This window comes from Varanus komodoensis, unplaced genomic scaffold, assembly GCF_004798865.1.
Source record: "Varanus komodoensis strain SLA01 unplaced genomic scaffold, ASM479886v1 scaffold73, whole genome shotgun sequence".
NCBI lineage: Eukaryota > Metazoa > Chordata > Lepidosauria > Squamata > Varanidae > Varanus > Varanus komodoensis.
In genome coordinates, this window is record NW_025336386.1 from 2,387,196 (window position 1) to 2,413,881 (window position 26,686).

Sequence of the window (26,686 nt, forward strand, 5' to 3'; positions counted from 1 at the left end):
CTCAGGGAGCCCAGGTTCCCTTTGGATGCTAGGAAGTACTTCCTGACAGGATCCTGAGGGTGTGGAATGGGCTTCCATGGGAGGTCGTTGAGGCTCCATTGGTGTGGGTGTTCAAGGATAGGCTGGACGTCCACATGGTGGGCATGTCGTGAGCGGAGCCGGCTGGTGCCAGAGGTCAGACCAGATGGCCTAGGAGGTCCCTTCTGACTTGCTCTGTTTTCTATGTTTCTATGTTTCTTCTCCCAAGTATTTGGCAGCACACAATGTTTTAATCAGGTCTTGAATTTTCCTTGTTGGTTGCTTAACATTGGTTTCAGATATATGTGCCTGTCTGCCTGAGTTGTCTATTTATGCATTTGTACCGTGTTTCCCTGAAAATAAAACCTACCCCAAAATTAAGACCTAGTACTATTTTTGGTACTTGCTAAAATATAAGACCTACCCCAAAAATAAGACCTAGTGTGTTTTTGTGAGCCAAAAAAAAAAAGAGTGTCTTATTTTCGGGGAAACACGGTACATATCTGGTTTTGCCAAGTTTTAATCTTTGTAAACCACCAGGGAGCTGGTCTATCAGGATGCATAGAAGTGACATAAGGGAAAGGAAATTATTTGCAATCAGGAGTTACTGCCCCCCATCGCACATGCCCCTTCAGTTGCAACCTCTCTTCCTCAGATCCTACCAAGCACAGCAGACACACGTTAGAACAGGGGTCCTCAAACTTTTTCAGCAGGGGTCCAGCTGAAAGGTGCCGGGGGTGGCCATGGGCCGGTGAGGGGGTGGGGAGCACGTGCGCAGCGAGGCGAGGTGAAGCAGCCGCAGGTGCGCGTGGCTTGGCAGTGGCTCGCGCACTCGGAGATCGTTTTCTCTGTGCGAGTCCAAAGCGATCTCTGCGCATGCCTCGCCGCACAGGTGCATGGCAAGGCGGGCAGCGACTGGTGCGGGCACAGGCGCAGCAAGTTCAAAACCTCTGAGGCGGGCCGGATAAATGGGCATGGCGGGCTGGATCTGGCCCCTGGGCTGTAGTTTGAGGACCTGTGCGTTAGAAGAACCCACATCACATCCACAAATGCACAGTTGCAATACACTAATGCTCCACGGATGGACTGCACAGAGAATATTTGCTGTTTTATATGATAAATTTCACTCAACTGCTTGCCCAGTTGTGTGTTCTGCATGCAGCTGGGGGTGGGGAGGCATCCATTGCCACCTCTATGGCACGCTGTCTCATTAAGGGGCAAAAGCACAGAACCGGGTGGGCGTCTGGACCAGACAAGGGATTAAAAACAGGCAACAGCCGTGCGCAGCCCTTACCCAGAGCCGTCTAACTTGTTTTAGCCCTGAGGGGCAGTTGTTTTTTTCTCAGCAAGACCAAGAGAGGGCCCACCTACCGGCAGAAATGATGTCCTTCCCTCACGAGCACAGTGCAGAAGGAGTTAAGCATCGTCGTACGAGCCACGAATTCCCCGAAGCAGCGAGGCCAGGGGGGCAACGTGCTCTGGTGGTGCTTCCTTCAGAGGCAACCATGAGCCCATCTGCCTGCGAGGGAGTCGCCACGCATTCGCTGGTGCCCGCTGCCACAGATCGAGGCGCTGGGCTGCAGGCGAGGTGTGGGGCACGAGCCAGAACAAAGGCAGGCGCCTCCCCAGTGCCACCTGCCCACCACCCGTGACATGGTCCCGGGTCTGTTTCCACACTCAGCTCAGAGTATAGGCCTCAAGCCGTGAAGCTCTGCATGGCTGAGGAGCAGGGCAGCGGAAGGATGGGGGATTCCCACAGAGGCCTGCCATGCCCATGATCTTCGGCCGAAGCCCAGGAGTGTGGCTACTAGGAAGGGGGCCCTTCTGGCGATTTGCCTGCCCAGGCAGACACACCTGATGCCCGCTCTGGGGTTCTTTGAAGTCCTCGCACTCTTCTGGTTGCCCTCTTTTATTACCTGTTTGTTTATTTGCACACCCTAAGATATGGAGATACTCGCTCTGCCATCAAAGAATGCAGTGCTCTTAGGGCTTCTGGATATTCTCAAAACTTGGCCGGATCTGGCGCAGCTGCATGGCTCAGAGGTTGCTGCTTGGACTCCCGTCCGGCCAGAGCTCACTAGGCGCACTCTCACGCACTGCCGAGTCGGGGGACAGGCAAACATCCTCCAACTCCCTGCAGGACTTCCTCTTTCTGGACGGGTGGGTGGTTACAGCCCACATGGCCAGAGACGAGCTATTTTCTCTCAGCAGTATCTTGTAAATATTTGAGTATGTTGACAATAATGGCATTGTTTCTACTTCTGTGGTGTGTGAACTGTAGTAAATTCCAGCAATGACAAAAATTGTGTATATTTTGGAACGGAAAAATGATCTGAAATTCCACAGCATCCACAAGACACAGAACAGCTTGGCCTACTGTGGAATCTGTGGGTCAAATTGCAGAAATCAGACATGCTGTTAGTCCAGTTTAGTCTTCTCTGATGCCTCTGCCTTCACCCGAGAGAAAGGGAACCCTAAGCCTAGCATGGCCACTGGCTGCCACCCAGTCATGGCCTTCCTCATTGATCTATTAGGCTACGGTTGACTGGCAGGGAACTAATGGGGCAGGGCAAGAGGCCAGGCTCCGCACCAGAGCGACACATAATAAATGTTAGCATGCATTAGAAAACCTTGACATCTCACAATGGGATTGTTGAGACGGGCTAATTCTTGAAACAGTTATGAACTAACAGATGGATTTTCATGGAAATGGAAAGCCATGTGGGAAATATATTCAAGCACGGTAATATATACATATTCTGTATGCTTTTTTCCAGTGACTGCATTTCCCAAATGCTATTGAAAATGTTTATGGCTGCACTCAGCAAATATATCAACATATATCAAATGTGTATGTTATAAAGGTGTGTGTGTGTATCTTAGGCCCAGATGCATTGATAGATCAGCCAAAGTTTTCTGACACATAATAATTTAGCAAGAACAACTGAAAAGACAGTTTTTAGTGGTGTTCTAAACTAGGCTGCTGAAACAAAGAAAACTTAGGAACTCTAAGGTGGCATCACCCTCCCTGCAAACAAACAAACAAATAAATGACAAAAGAAACAAAAGGACAAAAATCTAAATAAATTTGAATGTGCTATTTATATGTGCAAATGCACATAAAACATGTAACTTAAAAAAATGATGATAATACTTACGCTCAGATTTATATTTGGACTGAAAAACACTGGTCAGGGTCTCCTTTCTCTTTTTCTTGTTCCTATGTATTGTTGTTCTTGTTTCCATAAGTGCTGTGCCCCATTTCAATGACCTGCTTTTAATCTCAGAAACTTTCATCATGGGTGTGATCACCCTTTGCTATATTTAACATATTATTATTATTATTATTATTATTATTATTATTATTATTAGAACATTTCTATGCCGCCCCTTGCCGAAGCCTCGGGGCGGCTTACAACACAATAAAATACAATACAAAAATAACAATATAAAATTAAAATTAATAATATAAAATAAATAAAAAATATGAACGATATAAAAGAAATTATAAAAGAAAAGTTATAAAAGAAAAGAAGTCGCCCTGGCCAGATAACTAAGTAAATATTGTTAACAATTAAAATGACGTTTAAATAAAAAGGTCTTCACCTGGCACCGAAAAACAAATAACGACGGCGCCAGGCGGACCTCTCTGGGGAGCGCATTCCATAGATTGGGCGCCACCGCAGAGAAAGCCCTCTTCCGAGTACATACCCTCCTAATTTCTTTCACGGAGGGTTCCCGGAGAAGGGCCTCTCCCACAGATCTCAAGGGGCGGTCGGGCATATATGGACATAAGCGCTCCTTCAGGTAACCAGGTCCCAAGCCGTTTAGGGCTTTATAGGTCATAACCAACACCTTGAATTGGGCCCGGACTTCAATGGGAAGCCAGTGAAGCTGTCGGAGGACTGGAGTCATGTGAACATAATGCCCCGTCCCCGTCAGCAGCCTGGCAGCTCTATTTTGAACCAATTGAAGTATCCAGACCGTCTTCAAGGGTAGCCCCACGTAGAGCGCGTTACAGAAGTCAAGGCGGGAAGTCACCAGCGCATGTGTCACCGTCGCCAGGCAGTCGTACTCCAGGTAGGGGCGCAGCTGATTAATCAGCCGAAGCTGAAGGAAAGCGCTCCTCGCCACCGCTGTCCCCTGAGCTTCCAACGACAGCTCCGGGTCGAGGAGCACTCCCAAGCTACGGACCTTGTCCCTAAGAGGGAGTGCAACCCCATTCAGGGCCAGGTCAAATCCACCCTCTCCGAAGCCTGATCCGCCAACCAACAGGACCTCCGTCTTGTCTGGATTGAGCTTCAGTTTATTGGCCCTCATCCAGCCCATAACCTTGGCCAAGCACTTGGGTTCTTATATTCTGACCAGATAAAATCTAACTTGCAATACTTATGGTACATTGGGCTGGTCATATTCTGGCATTAAATTAAATCACTCTATGAATTTCTGACAGATCCACTAAATTTATTTATATAATTCATTGATTTTATTTAGAACCCACCTTTCTTCCTTCAAAGAACTCAAAGTGACTTGCATAACCCTCCTCCTCCTCTCAAACTTATCTTCAGCAGAACCCTGTGAAGTGGATGAGGCGGAGGGTCAGCAATGGGCCCAAAGTCCATGGCTCCAAAGGCGCATGGCTGAGTGGTGACTAGAACGTGGATCTTCAGTCCAACACTTTAACCACAGCACTACGCTGGCTCTCCTTTGTTTCTACCCAAGTAACTCTGTGTGTGTGTGTGTGTGTGTGTGTGTGTGTGTGTGTGTGTGTGTGTGTGGTAACTTTGCACCACATGCTGTTTGATAAACACCAAAACACCATTACCAGCTGCTACAAGACACTCATGATGAGATTATCTGCTGCTAATTCCTTGTTTCTGCTCCTTGCTTGCCGGCCATGCCAGGCAAGCTTGTTGCCCCCCCGTCCAAGGCCAGGGGAACATTCGGGGGCTGGTCGTTTTATCCGCTGCTCCACAGAGGAGACTGCCTTCAGAAAGCCCAAGCAGTGAAGAGCTCATGAATGCTGGGTGCCGGCACTGTGTCCGTTGGTTGGAGAGCACCGGTCCAAGTTGGAACGTGAGCCAAGGTGGCTTGTTCCCCAGATCCTGTCTTGAGAAGGGCACTGGGTCAGAGCTCCCGATGGGGCAGGCATGGGGGGGGGGGCTTGTGGTTTCTGCAGGCCCTTCCCACCTCTGCGCCATCATTCCAGAATCACTGAGTGGCCCACTTGGAATCTTCCACAAGCAGGACCATAAAGGTTGGGGTGGGGGGACTGTGTTTGAAGGAGTTGAGTTCTGCGTATGCTGCCTTAGAGGGCGTCACTGGCTCCACCAGCAGGACTTGGGCTTCTGCAGTGGCTCTTCCACCTGGGGCTTCCTGCAGCACCAGCTGTGCAGGTATGCCAAGGTCCTTGGGCCTGGGGTTCCTCCTTCAATGAGACCCCGTCTCACTCGCTTGTTTGGCAGAGCCAGTGAGGTGGCCGGCGTAAGGACACAAGAACAGTCCTGTGGGACCAGACCCAGGGTCCATGCAGTCCAGCACTCTGCACATGTGGGGACGACCCAGCTGCCCACAGGCCTTCCCCTGGGGAAGGAGGGAGCGCTGAGCCAGCACGACTGGGAGCCACAGAGAGCCACCTCCCTCAGGAATCCGTCTGAGCCCCTTTTAAAACCGTCCTACTGGGGACTGTCACCGCTTGCCCGGGCAGCGAATCCCTCTCTCGCTGCTCCTCTTCCTCACCAGTACAGGGCAGGGAGCGGAACAGGGCAGGGCAGCGGGGAAGGTGGGCAGGGCTTCCATGGGCCCCTGCTGGTCCATGTGCCCTTCGCAGGGCCCTGCCTCTGCTGGCCTGGCTGTGCTTCCAAGAGCCTGCAGGGGTCACGGTGCCCCCAGCCCTGCATCCCTTTGAGTCCTTCCTCCAGCCCTGCATCCCTTTCTCCAAGCAGACTGTGTCGCCCCTGCCCGGGCGCCAGGTGCCAAAGGAAAAGCGACAGGATCTCGTAGGCTGCAGAAATAATGCAAATCTCAAGGCTTCTCCTCATCTTGCACAATGCATTTTGGGGGACTGGTCAAGGAAGAGGCTTATTAAAGGGAACCAGAGACCAGAGAGGCAGGCAGTATCTGAAGAAGGCCCACCTCTCGCTATATGAGCCGAAGCCACTGAAACACCTGTGCGCTGTGAGTGTGAAGGGCCAGCCAGACACGTCCCTCCAAGAAGGGGATACCACATTTCCAGGCGGAGCTTCAAGGAAATGAGTGCAAAACCAGTTATTTCCTCAAAACCAAAATAACTCCCTCAGCTCCTGTCACCAAGCCCAAGTGTCTGTGTTCCACCGTCTGGGGGTTGTTTGTGCCAGAAATGCATAAGCAGAATAAAAGTCGCCCTTTCCAAAGCCAGAACCATTCAGTGCCTTATGATGAACCTATTCCTTGAAGAAATCAGGAGCACCACAGGCAATCCCTTCGCCCCTTAAGCCTCTACCAGGTTCACAGCCAAGGTTTCTGGGGGACCCAGCCTGTTGCCTCCGGATCATGTATGCACAACACGGAAGTCTCCCATCCCGAAAATGCCACCTTCGACTCCGGTTGAAGGTCAGGGCACTGTTTCCTTTTCACCAGAACTGTGTTCACGCCTAGTAGGACGAGGTCTCGTTCTTGGCGTGGGAACGCCTGCGAGCGTCTCACAGCATCCCGTGGGAATGGATGGCCACGTGAAGCCTGCTCTGCAGCTCGGCGCGGCTGCCGGTGGCTCCTTCCGGTGACGCCTCGAGGCCGCGGCGTGTCGCGGGAGACGGACCGCTCCGCATCCGTTCGCTCCGCAGCACCGGGGGTGGCGGCTAGTCCAGGCGGGGCGGGGCGGGGCGGGGCGGGGGCCACCCCTGCGGGAGTGGCTCGTGCGCTGGTTCGTCCCTGCGAGAGCCGCAGCCGCTGCTTCAGCCGCACCGCGCCTTCGGTGGTCCGTCGCGCCGTTTCGCGCAGGCCGGAGGCGGGGGGAGCCCCGCCACGGCTTCGCTGGCCCTTGCAGAGCCGGGCCTTCCGCCTGGCGGGGCGATCCCACGGCGGCACGGGGCTCGCGTGCGTGCGGGGGGGTGCGGGGGGGCGCGGGCTCTTCCCCCGAGCACGCGCGGCGCCCTGGCCAAGAGGCCCCCGCAAGGCGGCTGGCAGCCGCCAGGCAAGAGCAGGCGCGGGACGGGAAGCTCGCCGGGCTCTTCCCGCGCCCGCCACGCACCGGGGGCCGCGGCTGGCGCCCCCCGCCGCAGCGACGGCCGCCCTTCGCGGCCTCTCCGCGTGCAAAGGCGATGGAAGAAGCGGGGGAAAGCACAGGAGGAGGGCGGGGGAGAAGCCCCCCCGCAAAACCCGCGAATGTGGCCAGGTGCCCCCCAATCCTCACCTGGAAGCCCCCTGCTACCAGTTCTTCTGCCTGTCCGCCAGACTTGCTAATTGCCTACAACTGGAATAAAGTCTGCTTTATTATTTTCTAAATATTGAAAATACGAAGTGAGTGCCAAACAGCATGGGTCACACTCATGTATAACTATTTTGAAGCATTCTTTTCCCAGTAGGGGTGAAACAGACAGATATGAATGGCCTTCTGTGCTAAGAATCTAGTTTGGCTGCTTTATTAGTAGAAAAGTGACTTCATGTAGTTTCTCAGACAAGGTGCCTGCTCTCAGGTTTTGACAATATGCAATTATATTTGAACATAATTAGTTAAAATGCCAGTAATTAATCAACTAAAAACATCTGCAATTGGGTGACTGTGTGTGTGTGTGTGTGTATGCACACACACAAAACTTCTTGAAATTGCTTTCGCCTCATATAGTACCTTTCAAAATAAGGGAAATCCTCAAAAAGCTGCCCCATTTAGCTTTCCAAGATAAGCCTAAAAATAAGGTACTGTATTTTTCTGTGTATAAGACAATACTGTTTCTTTAAAATACTTACCTAAAAATGGAGGGGCGTCTCCATGGGGGGCTGAGAGAACCGCAGATGCACTGGGGGGAGAATCTGTTGCGGGCACACTCGGGGTGGCGGGGGGAGGCGGGCGTGATCGCAGGCGCGCTCGGGGGGGGAGGCTTGCGCACTTTCTTGGAGATCAGTAAGAAAAGTGGGGGGCATCCTATACATTGGGGCATCATATAGACGGAAAAATACAGTATGTACCAAAAATGCATCTTGTGGCACGTTACAATAAGACTCCTGTGACGTGAATAGTGGTAACTTGTTTTGTGCACACTGCATGTACTCCGTGATCCTAAGCCCCCTTCCCCAGCTCCCTGCCCTCTATCACTTGGTGTCTTGGATTTGGGGCCGTCCTCCTCCCATTCAGGAGGGGCTGAAATGTCTTGAAATGCCTCTTCCCCAGTGCTTACTAAAGAAGGAGGGGGCGGCAGAGGAGGAGGTGGCTGGATGGAGTCCCTGAAGCAGTTGGCATGAGCTTAAGTGGACTCTGGGGGACGGTGGAGGACAGGAAGGCCTGGAGGAGTGTTGTCCAGGGGGTCGCAATGGGTTGGACGTGACGACTAGCAACAATGCTTGCTTACTGGCAGCATGTTCTTTAAGCAAAAGTGGGCGGAGCTTTTGGTCTTTCTGTCCTGGCCATGCTGCCTTTTGCCCCATCCGCCACTGGAATTCTGCAAGTTCTGCTGAAACTGAATCCAATGTGCAGGCGTTCCACAATGCCAGCAAGCGTATGAGTATCCACTTCATGGGCTCCTTTTGAATGTCTACTCCAGGGCTAATCAAGTGGGATATAAATGCAGAAATGGACGTGCCTACCATTTGTATTACACAGAAGCCAACTTCCAAAATAGAACGTATAGAAGTTCAGATGTTTATGTCGTCTCATGTACTTTATTGTAAACTGCTGAAAATTAAAGAGGCTTGGAAAGGACCGCCAAAGGTGAGGCGGTCCCCTTCCACTTGTCAGTTCAGCGCTGGGTGGGGCCACCGTCGAGCCTCAAAAAACTTCCTCAGGCCCTCAAGATTGACTGGTGGGAAATATGGCCCAATCCTCTTCCTAATCCACCACTTCCCATCTTTGGCATGTGTCCCTCCGGGTCTGCTAAATTTGTACCTGAAGTGCTCTCCGCGGATCCACCTAAAAGGGAAAAAAGAATCAGGATGAAACCAAAGTAGAACACAAACACAAATTCAGAAAAGGAATAACACATGTGTTAATTATCTGGATAAAGAAGCTTGTTATCTTTTAGAACAGGCTGGTGGAAAGTTATCTGGGTCACACTGCCTCTCCTAAGCACTCAAGAGGGGCTGCAATCCAATCAAGACAGGCTGGGATGGAGGGTACAGGCAGAACCAGGCTCAAAGGCTACTCAGACACAAATTTTGGCAGGTTGGGCCTTGGTCAAGTTACTCTGCCTCAGTCTAACCTCATTACAGGTGGTTGTGCGGGGAAAAGAGACTATATAAAATCATACTGAAGTTTAATGGGACCCAGTAAAACATTCAGATGAAAATTACAACCACTGCTTTGAAAGCACATTCCTCAGAAGTAAGCCCCAAATGTTCCATGGGATTTCTACAAAGCGAGTTAAGGATTGTGGCCCCTGTAGTCATCTGCTGGCCATCAACGCTCCATTTTCGACTGTCTAAAGCACTTCCCACCGATTCTGTGTTTGTGACGAAAGGTGGCTTCTAGGCTCAGACACTTTTCTTGCCACGTGTTCAGCTGCCCTGCCCTGTCTCCTCCCTGTGCATGCATCTGCTGAGTAGCAGAACTTCTGCCCGGCATCTGGGATCACTGGAGAGCTGGGGGCAGGCTGTGGCTGGCAGACACTCTCCTCAGCCCAGGACTGCCTGCCAAGCTGCCAAGGCACCCATAGGCCCAGCGTCTGTCCACCCCTGACTGAGAGTCAGCTCCTGCTTCTACAAGTAACTGCACACTTTTCCCCCTCCTGGGAAGAGAGAAGATGGAAAAAGAGGTGGGAAAGCGCATGAGGGTGGCTCATGGAAGCGCATGTTCTGCAAAACGCTAGGCATGTCATGAGCAGAGCTGGCAAGAGCCGCGGGTAAGCCTAGATGGCCCAGGAGGCCCCTTCTGACTTGCTCTGCTTGCAAATTACAAACCTCATCTGAAAGCATCCCTGGTGAGTTCACAGCAGAGATTATGGCTGCACTGGGGACCTGCGTGACTCTGTTGCTCGCCAGCTGTGCAACAGGAAACATGACACTTGATCTCAGCCAATGGCCAAGAAGCCTTCTGCCCTTTTCTGCAGCTTCTGATAGCTGCACTCATTTATTGCTTTCCAGTTGTTCTGTCAGCTGGCGGATGAGGTACATGCAGAAGGGCATCCTTAGGCAGGGTTCTCTGCTGGGGGGCTTGGGTTAGGGCTAACCCGGCACAACCCATACAAGAGCAAACTTTCCATCATTTAGGAAAGGACGGGGAGAAATCCTGCTCCCCATTGTTTTTAAGTAATCTTTCTAAATACGGAATAGTTAGGGATTTGTATCTCCATACACAAACAGTTTCCAAAGACAGGGGACCATTTATGTCCGTGCACTTCCCTCTGCATGTTAAATGGTCTGCTCAATAAATCTTGATGATCAAACATCTGTGTATGTGTGGAAATGAAGTAAGCAAGTCCACTGACTCCTGCATTTCAGTTTGCACAGAGGCTGCAGGAAGAGGTGGATTTTCCTTTTACCAAGAACTCACCTGGGACAAACATTTGAGGACTGGCCTTATTCTACTGAAGGATGACACATCCCATGTTACTGAGAGGGTTACCATTTAAAAAAAAAAAACTTCAAAGCAAATGAAGGAAAAATTATGTTGGCTCCCCTTTAAAAACCCAGTTGTTCCTCCTAGAACTTCTTAACTTTGTGTATTGGGTTTCTGTATCAAAGTTCTTATTGGCTACAATAAATGGTTCATTCAACTCTCAAAACTACTAGCTGGAAAAGGCTACTCCACATGCATCCCACCAACACAGGGCATTCCCTTTATTGTCCAAAGCAAGAGAACAACTGGAAACGAGTGGGTGAAATAGAGGATCGTTCAGCCCCAGGCCTTGGTGGACGTAGCCGAGTGCTCCCTTAAGCCTCGGCCAAGGAGTTTGCCCAACTGTCTGTCATGAGGCTGGTTTTGCGTTTTGGTTTCATTTCTTTTTGTTGTTCCCTAAAACCCCAAGGAAGATGAAAGGAAAAAAGAGGGAGAAGTAAAAACGAGCAAAGAGAAGCTTCCATCAGTCACGCGGAACAGTTCTGGGGGCGGCACAACCTTCCGTGGCCACCTTTTGGGCTTGGGCCCCCCACACCGCCACGGAAGGCGTGCTGGCAAGGAAGAGCGGAGCCTCCTGGCATCCTGGCGCTGCCATGGCCCTTGCCCCTGCTGCATGGGCTGCATTGTTTGCTGGAGAGGTTAATAAAACCAGGCACCAAATAAAAATGTCAGCATCCTCTTCAGAGCTCCTCTGCTCCTCAAGCATGAAAATGGGCATGGAGCCGGGAAGTGAGGTGGAGCGGCTGGAGCCCCCCCCCCACCCCCAGTGGGACCCTTGGGGATTGTGGACAGCTGTAGCTCTTGAGTCTCTCCGGCTAAAAGAGTGAGCGCCACTGCACAGCCATGCTAAATTGCTCAGCCTCGTGGTGAGTGAACCTCCTTCAGGAGGTTTGATGCCTGCACATGCAAGCATTCGTGAGGCAGGCTGTGCTTCATCACTGGGGAGCCTCTGCTCTCTCTGGTGAGCTGCTGGGGTGTCTCGGGATGCTCACAAATACTCTTACCACTCAGCAAAAGAACGTTGATAACAGAGCGGCTTCCAGAGGTGGAAACAAGACACCAGGCCAAGCAGAGAGGGAGGCATGGAGAAGGATCATAGAACAGGAGAGTGGGAAGGGGCCATTAAGGCCATCAAGTCCACCCCCTGCTGGTGAGGGGCACCAAGTCACCCCATCCCAGGAGGAAGGGGATAGACAGGAGGGCTGGCCAGGAAAGGACCTGCAGCGGGCGGAAAAGCAGCACCAGAGACAGGCTTGTTGCAGAAGTGTTTACCAAGCTGGTTACAAAGCTGGACCTGAAGGAACAACGGATGCTGGAGGAAAAGATAGCTGCAAGGGAGCTGGAAGAAAGCCTGAAGCAGAGCCCAAGGAAGAGGCAGGCGTGTGCTGCTGGGAGGGGGTGGACAGACAAAAAGGCTTGGGGGCAGCAGCAAGAATTGTGCCACGCCTGAGCTTCACAGATTTATGTCAAATTTCTAGGCAAACACTGGCTGCAGCACCCCCAGTGTCAAAGTGCCTGTAATACTTGCATTTCTTCCAGCCAGTTCCCTATAAGCTCAGTCTTTGCCAGCCTCCCTGACCTCTCACCCACGCCCTGACTTCTTTGCAAGAAACCAGACCTGGAGCTGCAGGGAGCCAGGTAGATGGACTGGGCTATGCCGATCTGAGCGGCCTCCACTGGGTTCACTGGTGCCTGCAATGCAGGCCCCATGGGAAGAAGCAGGCTTGGCACTGATGGCCGTCCATATCCTGCCCTTTACTCCTGGGGAGCAATGACAACTCCTCCCAGGGGTATCAGAATTATGCTTAATCTATTCTGCCTGTTTCACAGCCTGTCAGGTGTCTTTTGTTCCACGCTCCGCTTACTGAGGGAATTGGATTATTTTCCCCCTCCATAAAACATCAGCTGCGATGGACAAAACTTTTGCAAGCATGTAAAGTTTTGCATATTTCTCTTAGCTTGGTATGCAGTTGATGAACACAAAAAGAAAGGGTGCTACACAGTGGCAGCTGCGAGGGCATGAGAGATGTATAAAATATGGTGCGTGTTTTGCAAAAAGGTGTGTGTGTTTGTGCATTTCCCAGCAACTTGTATTTTTGTATAATTAAATTTGGGCACAATTCTGGAAAGTTAAAAAAAATGGCCTGCAAGCCCATGCAATCTGTGTGGCTCAGCCTTGGCTACAGGATCCATGCGTTGAATTTATAGGGCTCTGAAGTTATTTGAATCCGTGTTTGATTTCTCCAGCATTCTTGCTCCTGGGAACCATCTGGAGGTGGCCCGGCACCCTCGACAGACAGGACACTGAAGGCAGGAAAATGCATTTGCAACCTCACCCGGCCCTGCTCCCTGCAGTGTCTCAGGCCTCCAGCCCAGGCAGTACTCTTTCACAGCCCTCCCGCGCCCCCTGCCCCAGAGTCCAGCTCAGCACTGTCCCCATTTTGCCGCTGCTGGCAACCCAGCAACCTGTGTCGCTTGCAGCTGCAGGAAGAGAGGCATCCTTATGCCCCTTCCCCCTTATTATTTATTTATTTATTTATTTATTTATTAAAACATTTTTATGCCGCCCCATTCGCCGAAGCCTCGGGGCGGCTTACAACATAGATAAAACAAGTTAAAATCCATATAAAATAATCTTGATTAAAACTCACATTATAAAATAAGCCGCCCTGGCCAGATAAAATTCAATTGTATTTAGCATTTAAAATGTTGCTTAAATAAAAAGGTCTTAGCCTGGCGCCGAAAAACAAATAACGACGGCGCCAGGCGGACCTCTCTGGGGAGTGCATTCCATAACTTAGGAAAGATGTGGGCTGAGATGTCAACTCTTGGGGAGCAGAGCATTCCCACTCCATTGCTGCAGCAGCGTCCCCCACTGGCAACCTCTTCCAGGTGCAATGGACCAGGCTTTGGCCAGTGGTGGGTGAAGATGCCAGGAAATGCGCTGCAGCACGTCTGGAAGGAGCCAGCCCCCTCCCCACCACCCCGGCCCCACCACCCCAAGCTCACTTCTGTCTGCTGGAGCATCCGCAGCCTTTCTGGAGGGCTCCTGGACATTCCTAGCCTGGCTGGGGCAATTTCCAGTTCAGACCAGTTCATTGTTGGTTAGCCCATTTACCTTTGTGACATAAGGGTGATTTCAGCTTAAGTCAAGGCGATGACACCTGGTGGAAGGGGGCAAGCAACACCCACCCTGGAGAACTCCACTGCCTCTGTCAATCTACTTTTAATTAGAAACTAGCTGTGATTAAACATGTTGGCTTAGATTTCCTTCTTCCTGCTCAGAGAAGAACAGAACTAGCATAGAAGTTGCCTTGTACTGACACTGGTTGTTCCTCAGTCTGGTCTAGTAGCTAAACAGGGACGGATAAATTTTTCCGCTTTGCTTTCTTCTGTATTCATATTTCTAAAACTCCCTGTTTAATCTCTATATGAAGGCATTTGCAAATTTTGCTAAAACCTTAATCAAACAGGCATGGAATGAAATTCTCGCTGTCTGCACATCCAGTGGGTACTGCTGCTCCTAACATGGCAAGGACCATGTAAGCCTTAAGGGTGAGGAGAAAACAAGAGGTGACCACCCCCGTTCAGCACTGACGGGGTTGAACGCCCAGCCATGGATCCCAAGCCAGCCCTGAAAAAGCTAAGCACCGAAAGCTTTGGATTAACCCCACTGCTTTACTTTCTCCTGCATTCCAATTTCTGACATCTCAAGTTGACACATTTGCTTGCACATCCAAGCAAGCAAAATTCTCACGCACCCCTACGCTGTGCGACCGTGGCTCCCCAGTGCAAGAAGGCCTCACTCAGTGCCTAGGGACAGAACTGAGGTGGGAACTGCATTAGCTCTTGGGAACTTCCGCAGGACCGAAATGCTTTAGGTAAATCGATAACAATAGATGCTTTGCTTGAAGGGGCTGCGCGAAACACCAGCCAGTTTTACCAGCTCTAAAAGAGCCACACCACAGCCATGGAACCACAAGGCCACGTGGGCATTCAGCACACTGTTCTGGCCAGCGGTTGCTCTCCAGGGTCACTTGTCCCCATTCTGACAGCGGCTGAACCACATTGCCACTAATGATCCTTGCCGAGGACGGAGCCAACCCGTGCTCTGCTACTGAGGACTGTCTCCCCCCAGGAAAGTCAGCACTTGTATATTCCACACTAAGAACAAGGAGAAATCCTGTTCTCGGGCCATTCCAGCAAAGCTTGGTTCTTGGCTTTGCTTCTCCCGGGAACATTACATACTGCGAAGCCCCGGCCCAAGCCCTGGCAAGTTATTCCAGCCTCCCGAGAGCTCTGAGTGCTGGCCCGGTTTCAGATCTACCCTGGCAAACTCTGGCGCAGCAGGGAGAGTGCTGATGCCGAACCGAGGGGCCTGCGCGCAGACCCTGCTCGGCTAGGATGCTCCCCGGGCACCCGTCCCTTGCGCCCTCTCCCTCAGCCTGACAAGGCTGGCAGGGGGATCAAGTGGGAAGAGACAGCCATGTCATGCACACTGCCGAGCCCCGTGGAGGGAGGGGGGGACACCCCCCCGTGGCCGTGCATTCTGGGCTTGCCCTTTTCTCCTTGCAAGTGTACCAGCATTTCTGCTGAGCTGCAAAACTGTTCAATCACAGAGAGTCAACTCGAGACGGTAGGCAGCGATTCCACCTTCCTCTGCCAAAACCCAAGAGCCGTTTGTTTTGACATCAACGTTCTGCAATTTCCTTCTCATGCCCAGGAGCAGCTGGGCTACCGGCCTTCAGCCTGTGGATGACATCTCCCAACTGTGAAAGTGTTAAAAATTAGCAGCAATATTTAAGCTGTTCTGCCCCAGCCTAAATCTTCCAGACAGCTGTAATTCGTTGCAGAGGCTGCAGCTGTCTCCCTGGAACAGATGAGAAGTTTTTGGAGGGAAAACACCGGCACACAATCACACAGACACACAACCGGCAGAATTAAGAGCTTGGCCTGGCAGCTGAAAGATTAGCCTGCTTTAAATTGCTCCATTTTCTTAGTGAAATGGTAAATCAAGGGGGTCCCCTGAAAGCAGAAGTGCTGCCCACGAATGGGGGTTCTTTGGGGTTGGAGCGCATGCACCGTAAGAAACAGCAAGTTGCAGGGAAAGGGCCATGCCTGGCCGTGAGTGCCTCACGGCTGCGTGGGGACTGGAAACGGGATCCCTCAGGTTCGGACCCCCACGTGCCGCTGACTCCCGTGGCAGGCTTTGTTTTCATTATCACAGGAAAATGTGCATTTCCCCAAAAGGACACACCATTTGTACACATTTCTGAAATCTGGCCTTATTTCTCCAATTGATTAAAGTGTCCCTGCAGGCTTTTTTCAGAGATATGCCTTGGGCGTACACTTTCAAAAACTATGCCTTTCCCCCATGCGCAGCACTGCAAGCTTGGGAATGGATGAGCTCGGGTGGCCGGCTGGGTCCAGCCCCTTCCTCGGCTCAGGCTCTGCAAACTGGGCAAATTCTCTCCAGAATGAACAGAAACTAATGTCCCTCCCGCCCCACAGAGCAGCGGCTGTACTGTGTCATGCTTGAACCCGGGGCACTCGCGGCCATGCGCACGCTCTGCACGTGTGCTTGCTGTGGAGTGTGGCGGCGTGGTCCATCCTGTCAGCTGGGCGAGGGGCTGCATGGCCCGAGCCCAGCGGAGGCAGCACAGGGGGGCCTCTGCGAGGAGCCCGCCGGGGATGGCAAGTGCGGGGCGCCGGCTCCCTCTGGATGCCCAGCCTGTGGATCCTGGGCAGCTGCCAGCGTTGCTTTGCCGGGGGCATTTTTATTCCCTGAACGACCTGTCCTGACTCTAAGTATTTCTGTCCTTTCATGTTCTCAGATTTCTCTCACCTTGTGCTCAGGATTGTTTCTTAGACGTAGAGCGGTTTGTATGTTTTGAAATCAGAGAGAATAGATCCACAAAGGCGGGCAGAATCAAGGCCCACCCTAACAGGACGAGCAGAAAGCGCACATGTCGCTTGGCATGGCAAGGGAGCGGCCACAACCCCGATGGCAGCAGGGGGTCAGAGGGATGCGGGAGGCACTGTTTACAGGCCTGGCTGGCTCCACAGGGCAGCGATGCGCCAGGCCTTCTCTGGGGCACTCCCAAATGGAAGTGCGGACAGCTAAGGCCGGGCCCCTCTGCTTGCTGGAGAGGCAGTGTTTCATAGGGGTTAGAGTGCCACACTGGGATTCAGGAGAGCCACATTCTCGTTCCCACTCCATTGTGAAGCTTATTGGAAATTTAGGACTAGTCACTGATTGTCAGCCCGACTTGCCTCACGGAGCTGCGCGAGACCAAGATGGAGAGGAGGGGGAGGATTCTGCAGGCCACTCCGAGTGCTTCCCAAGGAGAAAAAAGTTAGGATGCAAATGTAATGAACAGGTGAACGCAAGTGTTCTGCCACCAGAGCTGCGGCCCCACCACAAACCGGGCGTTGCAGGCATCTGGGGAAGGGGGTCTTTCTTGTAATGTCTTTGGGGCACACTTCTAAGTAAAAGAATTTAGGACTGCGGGTGGTGTCAAGGCCCCCACGCTATACTTTTTCAGGCTTTTGTTTGGGGAAATAATTTCCAACAGAAAGAAAAATTGGCACTGGTCTCTTTTCTAACTGAAATAGCTATTTTTCAGTTAAACGAAGCTGTACTTCTGGGGCTGCAGCTGCAATGACCAGGCCAAGCCACGCATCAGTTCTCTTAAGCTGGACCCTCTAGAGCTTAACCTGCTGGGCAGCTACAGCATGTGCGTCGTGAACTGTCAGCTGGGCCCTCCTACTCTGCGTGTGGGCATTTCACGAGCCTCACGCGGCTTGGTCAGCCTTCACACTCTGGTTGTTCCCAACTCTATGGCAGCCTCACTAAAGCAGCAAAATAAAAGGGCCACCTGCTTCCCACTTCAAGCTCGCCACACTTGCTCCCAACCTCTCTTACTACAGAAAGAGGCCAATCCAGCACCTTCACGTGGAAACATCTCATTTCAGAGGTACGGATGCACCTGGAGCTTCGCTGTCAGGGAAGGACCCCCCCCCCCGCACACCACAAGAGAAGCTCTGTGGAAGCGCTGGCCCAGTGGGGCAGGGCGGGACACTTGTGGCCCTTTCAGTGCGGGTGGCAGAACCATTCCCCGTGCAGGGGACAAGCGGACGTGTCATCTGAGGGAGGCCACCGGGCTGAGCCGGCAGCTCGCCAGGACAGGTGGGGGAAGTGCCTCAGGTGCCCACGGAGGCCTGCTCGAGGGTCCCACGCAGGATGCTGGCGAGTGGGGCAGCGTCTATGCATGCCCCCCCCCAACCATGGCCGTGGACGGGAGGCAGCAGCACAGGCTGAAGGGAGGCGCTCCCCACGGCAACCTGCAGCCGAAGGGTCAAGAAAGGTGGGCTGCCACCAGGGGCAGGCCTTGAAAAAGCTGCCGGCACCCGAAACTGCCCCGGGGAGCGATGCGGGAGGAACCGTTTCCGCCGGGCGGCTGTGAGGCTGGAGGAAACGGGGACCCTGTTCCCAGGAAAATGCAGCAGTTGCTTCCTCTTGCAGTGGAAGGAATAAATGCGAGGGTAAATGTGGTGTGGGAGCTTCTGCCCCCACCTCTCTTATTTCACCCCTGCAGGGTCCTCGGCTACTGAAAGATTGCAGCAGCAGCTTCTCTCTTGTCTGCCACCAGCGTCTCCATCCCCTCCTGAAGCGTTCCGTGTCGGGAACCGTCGCTTTGTCTTGCAGTGGTACTGAATTCCACAGCTTAATGATGTGCTGCATGAGCAGGGCCCCCCATTTGTCTGTGCCGAGTCCCCCACCAGTCAGCTCCATGGGATGACTCTAATGTCTCTGCGCTATGAGAGAGCGAGTTTTCTCCCTTTCCCATTTCTTCACACCATCCATCACTTTGTGTGCCTCTATCATGTCCCCCTTCCTTGCCTTTTTTATAAGCTGCAGAGCCCCAGACTTTCCTCCTAGGAGAGAAGCTCGAGCCCACGGACCGCGCTGGAAGAAGCCCCCGATGCAGCCGCGTGGCCCTGCAGCCTTTGCCTTGGGAGCCCTTGAGCCAACGTGGCCTGCGGGGTCGCGGGTGAGTGACGTGCGAAAGGGTGGCCAGAGTGGGAGATGTGCTCGGGCTCTGGCTGCAGGTGCATGGGGGGGGCAGGTAAATTCCCTTCCGGGGCACTAGCTGGGCGGGAACAGCAGCCGGGACAAGGTGCTGAAGCAACTGACCGGGAGGATCAGGGCAAGCCTGCGGGGAGGCGACTGCTGCTTGGCGCAGGCCGTTGCCCAAAGGGCTACGAGACGCTGAGGGAAAGCGGCTGGCTAAGCACAGCAGTGGCAGCTGTTCTCCCTTCTGCACAGGAGAGCTTAGGAGGCTGGGGAAGAACAGGCTGAGGGAGCAGGTGCTGTGCAAAGCTGTCCGGAGGTCTCACTGGGGGGCGGGAAGGCCCAGTGCAGCAGTGCAGTGGCAGGAGCTGGACTCGCCCTGCGAGGGCCCTGGGCTGGGGGGCGGCTCAGGGCTCCCAAGAGGAGACCCGCAGGTGGGGCTGCCCAGCAAAGCTGCGGGCAGCACTGGGGAGAGGAAAGCCCCCACAGCTCTACTGGAGCCCCCCCAAGTACTTTGGCCTACAATTCCCATGTTCCTCACCGCTGGCCGGCCAGAGTTGACCAGTGCTGCTGCGAGACACAAGGTGCCAGAGAGGCCCATGCCTGGCCAGGCCAGTCCTCGCCATCCTCCGCCCCGTCTCAGGATACCTGACCGGAGCTCGGTGAAGGCTGGAGGTCTCGGGTCACACGGCGACCACAGCAAGCCCGGTCCAAGGGCAAGAATGGCTTGGGGGGGGGGGGGCTGCCCTGCACCACTGCCCCAGTCATGCGACACCCCTGCAGGTTTAATCCTGAACCCCCATCTGCGGGAATGAGGCTGCAGCAAATCGGGAAGGCTGCTTCCAGGAAGCCGAGGGGCAGAAGAGGCACAGTCTCCTTCTGAACTAATACAGGAAGCAAACGCTATGCAACAGGCCACCCCCCGGCACGTGCGATTTGCGTCTGGGGGCGCCGCACCGGGGCAGGCTGAGCGAAGCGAGGGCCACTTCATGAGAAGGCGAGCCGCCCCAGGAAGGACCATCACGCCAGCGAAGGTCGAGGGCAGAAGACCACCGAATACGAGAGGGATGGATGGCTCCCCGAGGGGATGTCACTGCCTTGAAGTCACACGAGCTGAGAAGAGCCGCCATGGCAGGCTGTTTCGGAGGGCTTTCTTTCCCTCACCGTCACTTAAGTCGGGGCAACTTAATGAACGTAACAGCAAAGGACGCAAAGCGTGTGGTGAAAAGCTACTGAGCTTCCAGGCAAGGTCTGAACAGAGGAAAAGGCAGGGGGGCAGTTCGAACACCAGAGGAAGGTAAGACCGGGGCGCCCTCCTCCAGCAGCGGCACAGAACACCGCAGCATCCGAGGAAGGACTCAAAGGCCCCCCTTGCGGTTAACAATAATTGCTAGATAACATGCCCCCACACCTACTAACCATTTGGGTCTGCCCTAATTCTTCTTGATTAGCTCAAGCTATTTCAGCTTTCCAGTTATTACTCTTTTATCCCAATTTTTCTTCAAGGAACTAAAGGCCGCCTACATGTTCCTCCCTTGCCCATTATATCAACTGTGTGAGGCTGGCAGGCTCAGAGAGCATTACTGGCTCTAGATCATCCAACTTCCCCGACTTGGTGGCCTTCAGAGGCATCTGGACCACAGCTCCCAGAATTCCCACCCAGCAGGGCCATTGGCTGGGAATTCTGGGTGTTGCAGTCCAAGCATGTCTGGAAGGCGCAAGGCTGGGGAAGGCTGTTCTGCATAACCTCCCGAGCTTCATGGCTGAGCAGGGACTGGAGCCCAGTCCTCTCAGCCCTACCTGAGAACACTAACAGCTTCCAAACCTCCTCTTTTCATGCTCACCCTGAGGAACCTACATAGGGAGTTCTCACCTCAGGGTTCTGCCATTTAGCCATTTCCCCAAGAATTTGCCTTACCTTGGCGGTGCTTTGCCCTCAAACGGGTTGGAGGCCATTAGAGACAAGATGCCCTTCTCGTTGGCCAAAAGCTTTCCGGCTAAGTGGATTATCCACTCATTTTGCTCGTAGGTCTTGCAGAAGAAGAAGAAGAGTGCATGGAGGGGAAGAGAATAATAGAGATAAGTGAAACCTGAACCTCCTCGGGAGCACCTCTTGAAGAAGGTCCCATGTTGAAGGCACATAAGGAATGCGCATTTGTGGATGGGGGTGGGGCCTTCCAGCATGTGGATGCCCCTTCCTCTCTTTGCCAAAAGTCCCTCCTGTGACGGCCTGCCATCGGTGTGTGCACACACGCACCCCCAGCCCCTGATCCAGGGTCACAGGAGTCCTTCGGGGCTGAGAGTGCCATGTCCCCTGCATGCAGGTCACCCTTAAGCCAGCACCTCTCTGGTGAGGCACTGCAGGGGCAGTTTCCTGGGCTTGCTTTTGTGTTGGTCCCACACAGGAGGATGTTCTCCATGGCAGGCACCAGGGGACACTGTAAGAAAACCGATGCCAGAAGCCGTACCTGCAAGCCTGCCCCTCTGTGCCGAGGCAAAGAACAGTTTTAGGCCAGACAGATGCTGCAGCTGACAAGGCATCCCCATCCCTCATCCTTCTGGCAGGGGTGGTTGTGTGAGTGAGCAACCCTCGGTTGTCCGAAGGAAGCGCTGGGCGGGAGTGGGGATTTGTGGATCCAAATCACCAATCAGGTTCATGTTCACTCTCAGAAACTTGCCTGGGGAGCAGGTCCAAAGGAGCATCTGCTTCCCATGTGCATTCAGAAGCAGAGCTGCCTCATGGGTCCTGCACATGCCTTCCAGAAATTCCCAGGTGAAGCTCTGGCAGCATGGCCAGGCAAGGCCAGAAGAGGGCCTGCTGAAGCTCTGGAGAGGTGCTGCCCATCAGAGCTGGCTAGATGGAGCCAGCCAGGTCTGGCCAAGGGTAAGGTAGCTCCCAGTGTTCCAGCCCACATGGAACAGAACGAAAGACGAGCCCAGTAAAAAGACGCCCCCCCATTGGCTGGGCCAAGCAACCCCACGCGCCTGCAGCTCTTTCCCGCAGGCGCCCTGGTGCTCTGTGCTCGCTTTACGAGGAAGCCTCGTGGCCCCCCTAGAAAGTGACTGGCCTCGTTCTGGCACCACAGGGGAGGGTAAGAGCTGGGGCACATGCTAAAAAGACGGACACTCTCTCTGCCTTTGAGCAATGCCCTGAAACTCTGCCACGTTTGCTTCTTTCCTCATGTTTCTCTTGGGGGGGGGTGTCTTTTTTTACTGAACCCGAAGATCAAGTAGCTGGGGCCCTGTGTCAAACACAGTCATTTGTGATCAAGCAGCATATTAAAGGCAAACTACACTCGAATGGTTGGGAGGTTCATGTTTCCTTGGACCCAACCTGTGGCAGGAGGGGAGAGTTAACCATTCACTCTCCAGCCACCATTTCGCTGAAAAGAGCCCTCCCCCAATACAGTTCTGGGGTTTAGAAAAAGCCCTCTGGCACCAATGGGGGCTTTTATTCTCAGCCTGCAGCCTGGAGTGGTTGGTAAGCTGCAGCTGGGGAGAGAAGGAAGAAGCCTCCCCTCCGGCGCTGGGGAGAGGCGTTTAACTAAACGTGCACTTTGGCCCTAAGAATGAAAGTCTGGGCTTGCTGTGCCTGTGAGAAGTGAGCATGGCTGACAGCCTGCAGCACAGGAACACACTCCCGAGTATCCCAAGCTTTCCTGATTCCTGGCCTCGTCGTTTTGTTTCCGCTGCAGCCGAACCACGGGGAGCCCAGAGGAACGCTGGCTGGCCTGCTGCCATCCCCGGGGCCCTTCGGGGAGGTGCTGACAGATACACTGCCCACCAGGCTCCCGACTGCACGGTGCGCGGCTTCCCCACCAAGCCATTTAGCCCCTGCCAGACGTGGAATAGGTGGGGCTGGCTCCCCACGCCATGACCCTCTCCCTGAGCTGGGCAAGGGTGGCAAGTGGCTGGGACTGGACTGGGGCAGAGGGAGGGGACAAGGACACGGGGAGCTGCTGCTCTCCCACCTGCTTCCAGGGCAACTTCAGAGGAAACCCTTGGCTGCCACGGAAAGCCCTGCCCGACAGAGAGGGAGCATGTGCAGAGGGAAGCACCACCTCCGGGGTGCCCTGCATGCACTCACCCCACCTGGACACCTGCCTGCAAATGCTGTGCAGAAAATCACAGGCGGCCGTAGCAGGAACAATATAAAAACGCACCCATAAGATGCAAGGGTTGGTTGCATTCACACATTACATTTGTGAAAGTGCACTTTAAAATGTAGAATTTGGAACATCTTACCCCTCCTTCCCAAATAACCAGAAAACTGTCTGTTAGAATCATAGGGTTAATTAAAAAACAAAACGTTTCTCTATGTAAATACATGCAAATGTTACACAGATTGTCACACCTTTTTCTCATCTTCCTTCCTTGTGAGAAGTAAGTGGCTGCCCTGAGGTGGTACTTCTCTTCCCAAGCTCTTCTTAGGTCTAGTTCATGCAAACAACCTGGTTCAGGTGCCTCTAATATTCTAGATGGCTCCCTGCCTCCCTTACTAAGAAGCAAAGCAGAGAGGATGTTTCTTTCTGATTCGTCAGTCGCCTCACAGCATCTGTGCTACTGGTCTCTCAGTTTTTAGGGGAAATAGTTCAGTCTGTGCTTTCCTTCTGAAATGTGACAGTCCCAGATTGGCTTTTTCATCTCGCCTGCTGTCTGCGTGAGCTTTGGAGGCCCCCAGGCGGAAGCAAGGGTCTCTACTCATTCCCCCCAAGAGGTGCCTCCAGAGGCAAATACCGGAAGGCACAGGAAGCAGCCTTCCGTGTGGGCCCAAACTCAGCCACTTTGCTTCTGTGATTCAGAGGCAAATTGTTAGGTTGAACAGCAAGAATCCGTCTGGGCATTTCCAAGGAATGTGGCTCCTCTAGAATAAAAAGAACAAACCATCCAACGCACGGGCAACTTGGACTGATTCCAGCAGTGGTGCAACGGTTAATCGGCGTGGGGCTGGGATTCCAGTGGTCTGGGTTCCAGTTCTAGTCCTGTTCAGCCAGGGAGCCCACTGGGTGACTCTGCCCAGCCACAGAATCACAGCCCAACCCACCTCGCAGGGCTGTTGTTGTGGGGTAAGACTGAGAGCAGGAGGAGAAGAATGATGTAAGCCACTTTGAGAAAGAAAAGGGCGGCATGTAAATCGAATACACAAACAAGCAGATAGCTTAGCTTGTGCCTTGAAACTGAGCACACAAAACATTTCAATGCCCCGAGGCCCGTACATTGTCTCAGGGCTACCATATTGCAGTGCATGGGGTGGGTGCTCTGGAACAACAACAACAACACCACCACCACCACTACAAAGAGATTCTGGGCTTTGGAAGCGCCATCCATCGGCACACTGACTGGTATCAGTCTGCATGGCTGGGGTGGGCTTAGCTTTTATCTAGAACAAAGGGGGAATGCCCTCTCCTTCAAAGCCCATTGACAATTGGAAAGGATAAGAAAACCCTTATCCTGTAAACTTCAAAAGCTCACTCTGCATTAGCCCTCCTTCCATAAGAAGGGCTGAAGTTTTAGGGTTATGCTCCCTGACTTTGAGCCATTGTCCTTTGTGGTGACTTTGCAAAATTCAATTAGTTTGCTCAGGTCACACCCCTCCGCTCACATTAGCAACTGATTCAGCATGGAATTCACCTCTCCTGGCTGATGCTTGCGGACTCTGACACAGCTCCATGTGCCTCAGGGGTGCAGGAGAGGTTCTTGGTAGACCTTTTTCATGTAAGGGGAAGGTGCGATTGACCTTTGCGGGGCAAGCCGGGGCAGCTTCTGCAAGGGTTAGTCCCAGCCCTGTCTGTCACTCAGTACAGAGTCCCTGCCTTGCAAGTGGAAAGTCTCGGAGTCAAAGGTTTACAACTGGGAGCAGGCCTTTGCGGGAGCAGCACCGGGGTGCTGCGGGGCCCCTGGAATGCTCCTAAGGGAAGCTCCTTCTCAAAATTCAGATGTTGACTAGCGATCATCATCACCTTTTAGTGCTGCTCTTTGGGGCCTTCGGTACGCATATTTTCATTCATGCTGCAGTTATCTCATGAGGTAGCAGGAAAGCAAAACTGAGTGCTGAAACTTCTAAGGATTTTGCATCACTTAAATATTCAGGAGAACAAGTTTGCAACTGCCAAAGTGCAAAGAGGGAGACTAAACCACGGAGAAGCAAGCAGCCCATTTTTTCTGCAGTTCTGATAGCATTTGCTAACTGTTAGCTAATCAATGTACGGCTGCCAAGTTGCTGGCATCCCACAGTCCACATTTGCATCAAGCCCTTTTGCTGAGGCCTGGTGCTTGGCTGCTCTTGGTGGGTGCTCTGTACTCCACACTTGGTGGGCACCTGGGGTCTTGGAACCTCCGTGGGATACGCACCTGGAAGGCTGCAAACCACATGAGCCAGTCCAGGCGGTAGTGGTATGGACTGATGAGGCAGGGCCTCCTTCGCAGGTCCCCGGGCTTGCACTTGAACTCATACTCTTCCCAGAGGGCAGCAGGGTCATCTGGGTCCAGGCTGGATGTACCTTGAAGGATGACTTCAGTTCTTTCCTTGGTGATGCTGCGAAAGACGACGAGAGCCATGTTTCCTAAAAAGTTGGGGATCCAACCCCCATCTGCGCTCAAGCAGCCTGGATCCACAAGAGGCAGAAACACACCTGCACGGCCCATGCTGCACGGGGAGCAAGGCTCTGAGTGGCTGCGTGAGGGCAGCGGGCGTGGAGGGGTGCGACCAGCGTGTTGCTCTCGAGCCGTATCTGGGGCTTCCCGGGGCCCTGGGCCCCTGCCTGTCCTGCCTCTGAGTCCCAAAAGCTGGCAGCCAAGGCGTTTCTGGGCAGCCCACAGCTAACCACGGGGGGCTGGGAGAAGGAGGCCTCCCCGTGGTGGGTATTCCCTCCCTAACTGCCTCAAGAAGGAAGCATCTTGCCACACGGGGATGGGAGAAGAAGCAGGCCGAGAAAGAGAGCCGTGCAGCTGAGGTATCCCCATCCCATTCCCGCCCTCCCGCTTCCCCCTTTCCTTGGAGGGGCTGGGCGCTGCATCCTGAGGCAGGGGCTGTCCAGTGATTGATTCTGGTTCAGGACCCTTTTGACTGAAGAGCCCAGCTAGAAATGCTGAGAATGAGAAGCAAGCAGGTGGCATGGACCTTTGGTCTAATGCCGCAGGCCGCTTTGTACTCCGAGGCTGGAAGAGCCTCAGAGGCAAAAATGAAGCGAAATGAAATGAAATGAAATCAGCTGATGGGAACGGGATCCGAATGAGCAAGCGGCTGGAACGTGTTTCCTCTGACCAGCATTTTCAGGTGTAGAACGCGGGGAGGGAAACCAAGAGAAAGCAAGGAGGCATTGGAAAATGTGAGAAAAATATGGAGAATACAGAGGACCTCTCCTCTTTTACAACACTTGAACTTGGGTTCCCCTCATTCTTCCTTCCTGCCTTCTGGCCAAACTCAGCAGGGCTGCCTCTTTGCAGCAGGGAAATGCCGGAGGGATGCTCCTCTGACAGACAGGGCAGGAAGGCCTGCGTTGGAGGCCTCCCTCTCTCTGCTTCTGCTTCCTCTCTCTCTGTGGTGATGCCGATTTTCCACAGTCATTTTTAAACATTAATAGGCTAAATCGCAGTTCATTCATAAGCACAGGCAGTTCGTAACTTGGATGTGTGCGACTCAGGGACTGCCTGCATTGCAAAAGAACTAGAGCAGCTTTCCCCAGCTGGGCCACCTGCACTGCTATGCTGGCTGGGAAGGATAGGACTTGCAATCCGGCATGGGCCAAGAATGCCCAGTTGGGGAAGGCGGGGCTGGGGGCCATGGTCCCACCCAAGGAAGCCCTTCCCATCTCCCTCGGACCCAGTCCTGCCTTGCCCTCCAGGCTGGC

The 26,686-nt window shown here is 53.3% G+C and overlaps 1 protein-coding gene across 2 annotated transcripts in view; it reads right to left on the reverse strand.

Moving 5' to 3' along the window:
* Nucleotides 1-8,865: 8,865 nt before the first annotated feature.
* LMF1 (lipase maturation factor 1) overlaps nucleotides 8,866-26,686 on the reverse strand; it is a 186,872-nt gene continuing 169,051 nt past the window's right edge. For both annotated transcript variants that reach the window (XM_044452589.1, XM_044452590.1), the window contains exons 7-9: nucleotides 25,188-25,371; nucleotides 20,755-20,867; nucleotides 8,866-9,118 (exon numbers count right to left, since the gene is read on the reverse strand). In XM_044452589.1, coding sequence (XP_044308524.1) covers nucleotides 8,944-9,118; nucleotides 20,755-20,867; nucleotides 25,188-25,371 — 472 coding nt within the window. In that variant the 3' untranslated portion in view covers nucleotides 8,866-8,943. The remainder of the gene's footprint in view (nucleotides 9,119-20,754; nucleotides 20,868-25,187; nucleotides 25,372-26,686) is intronic.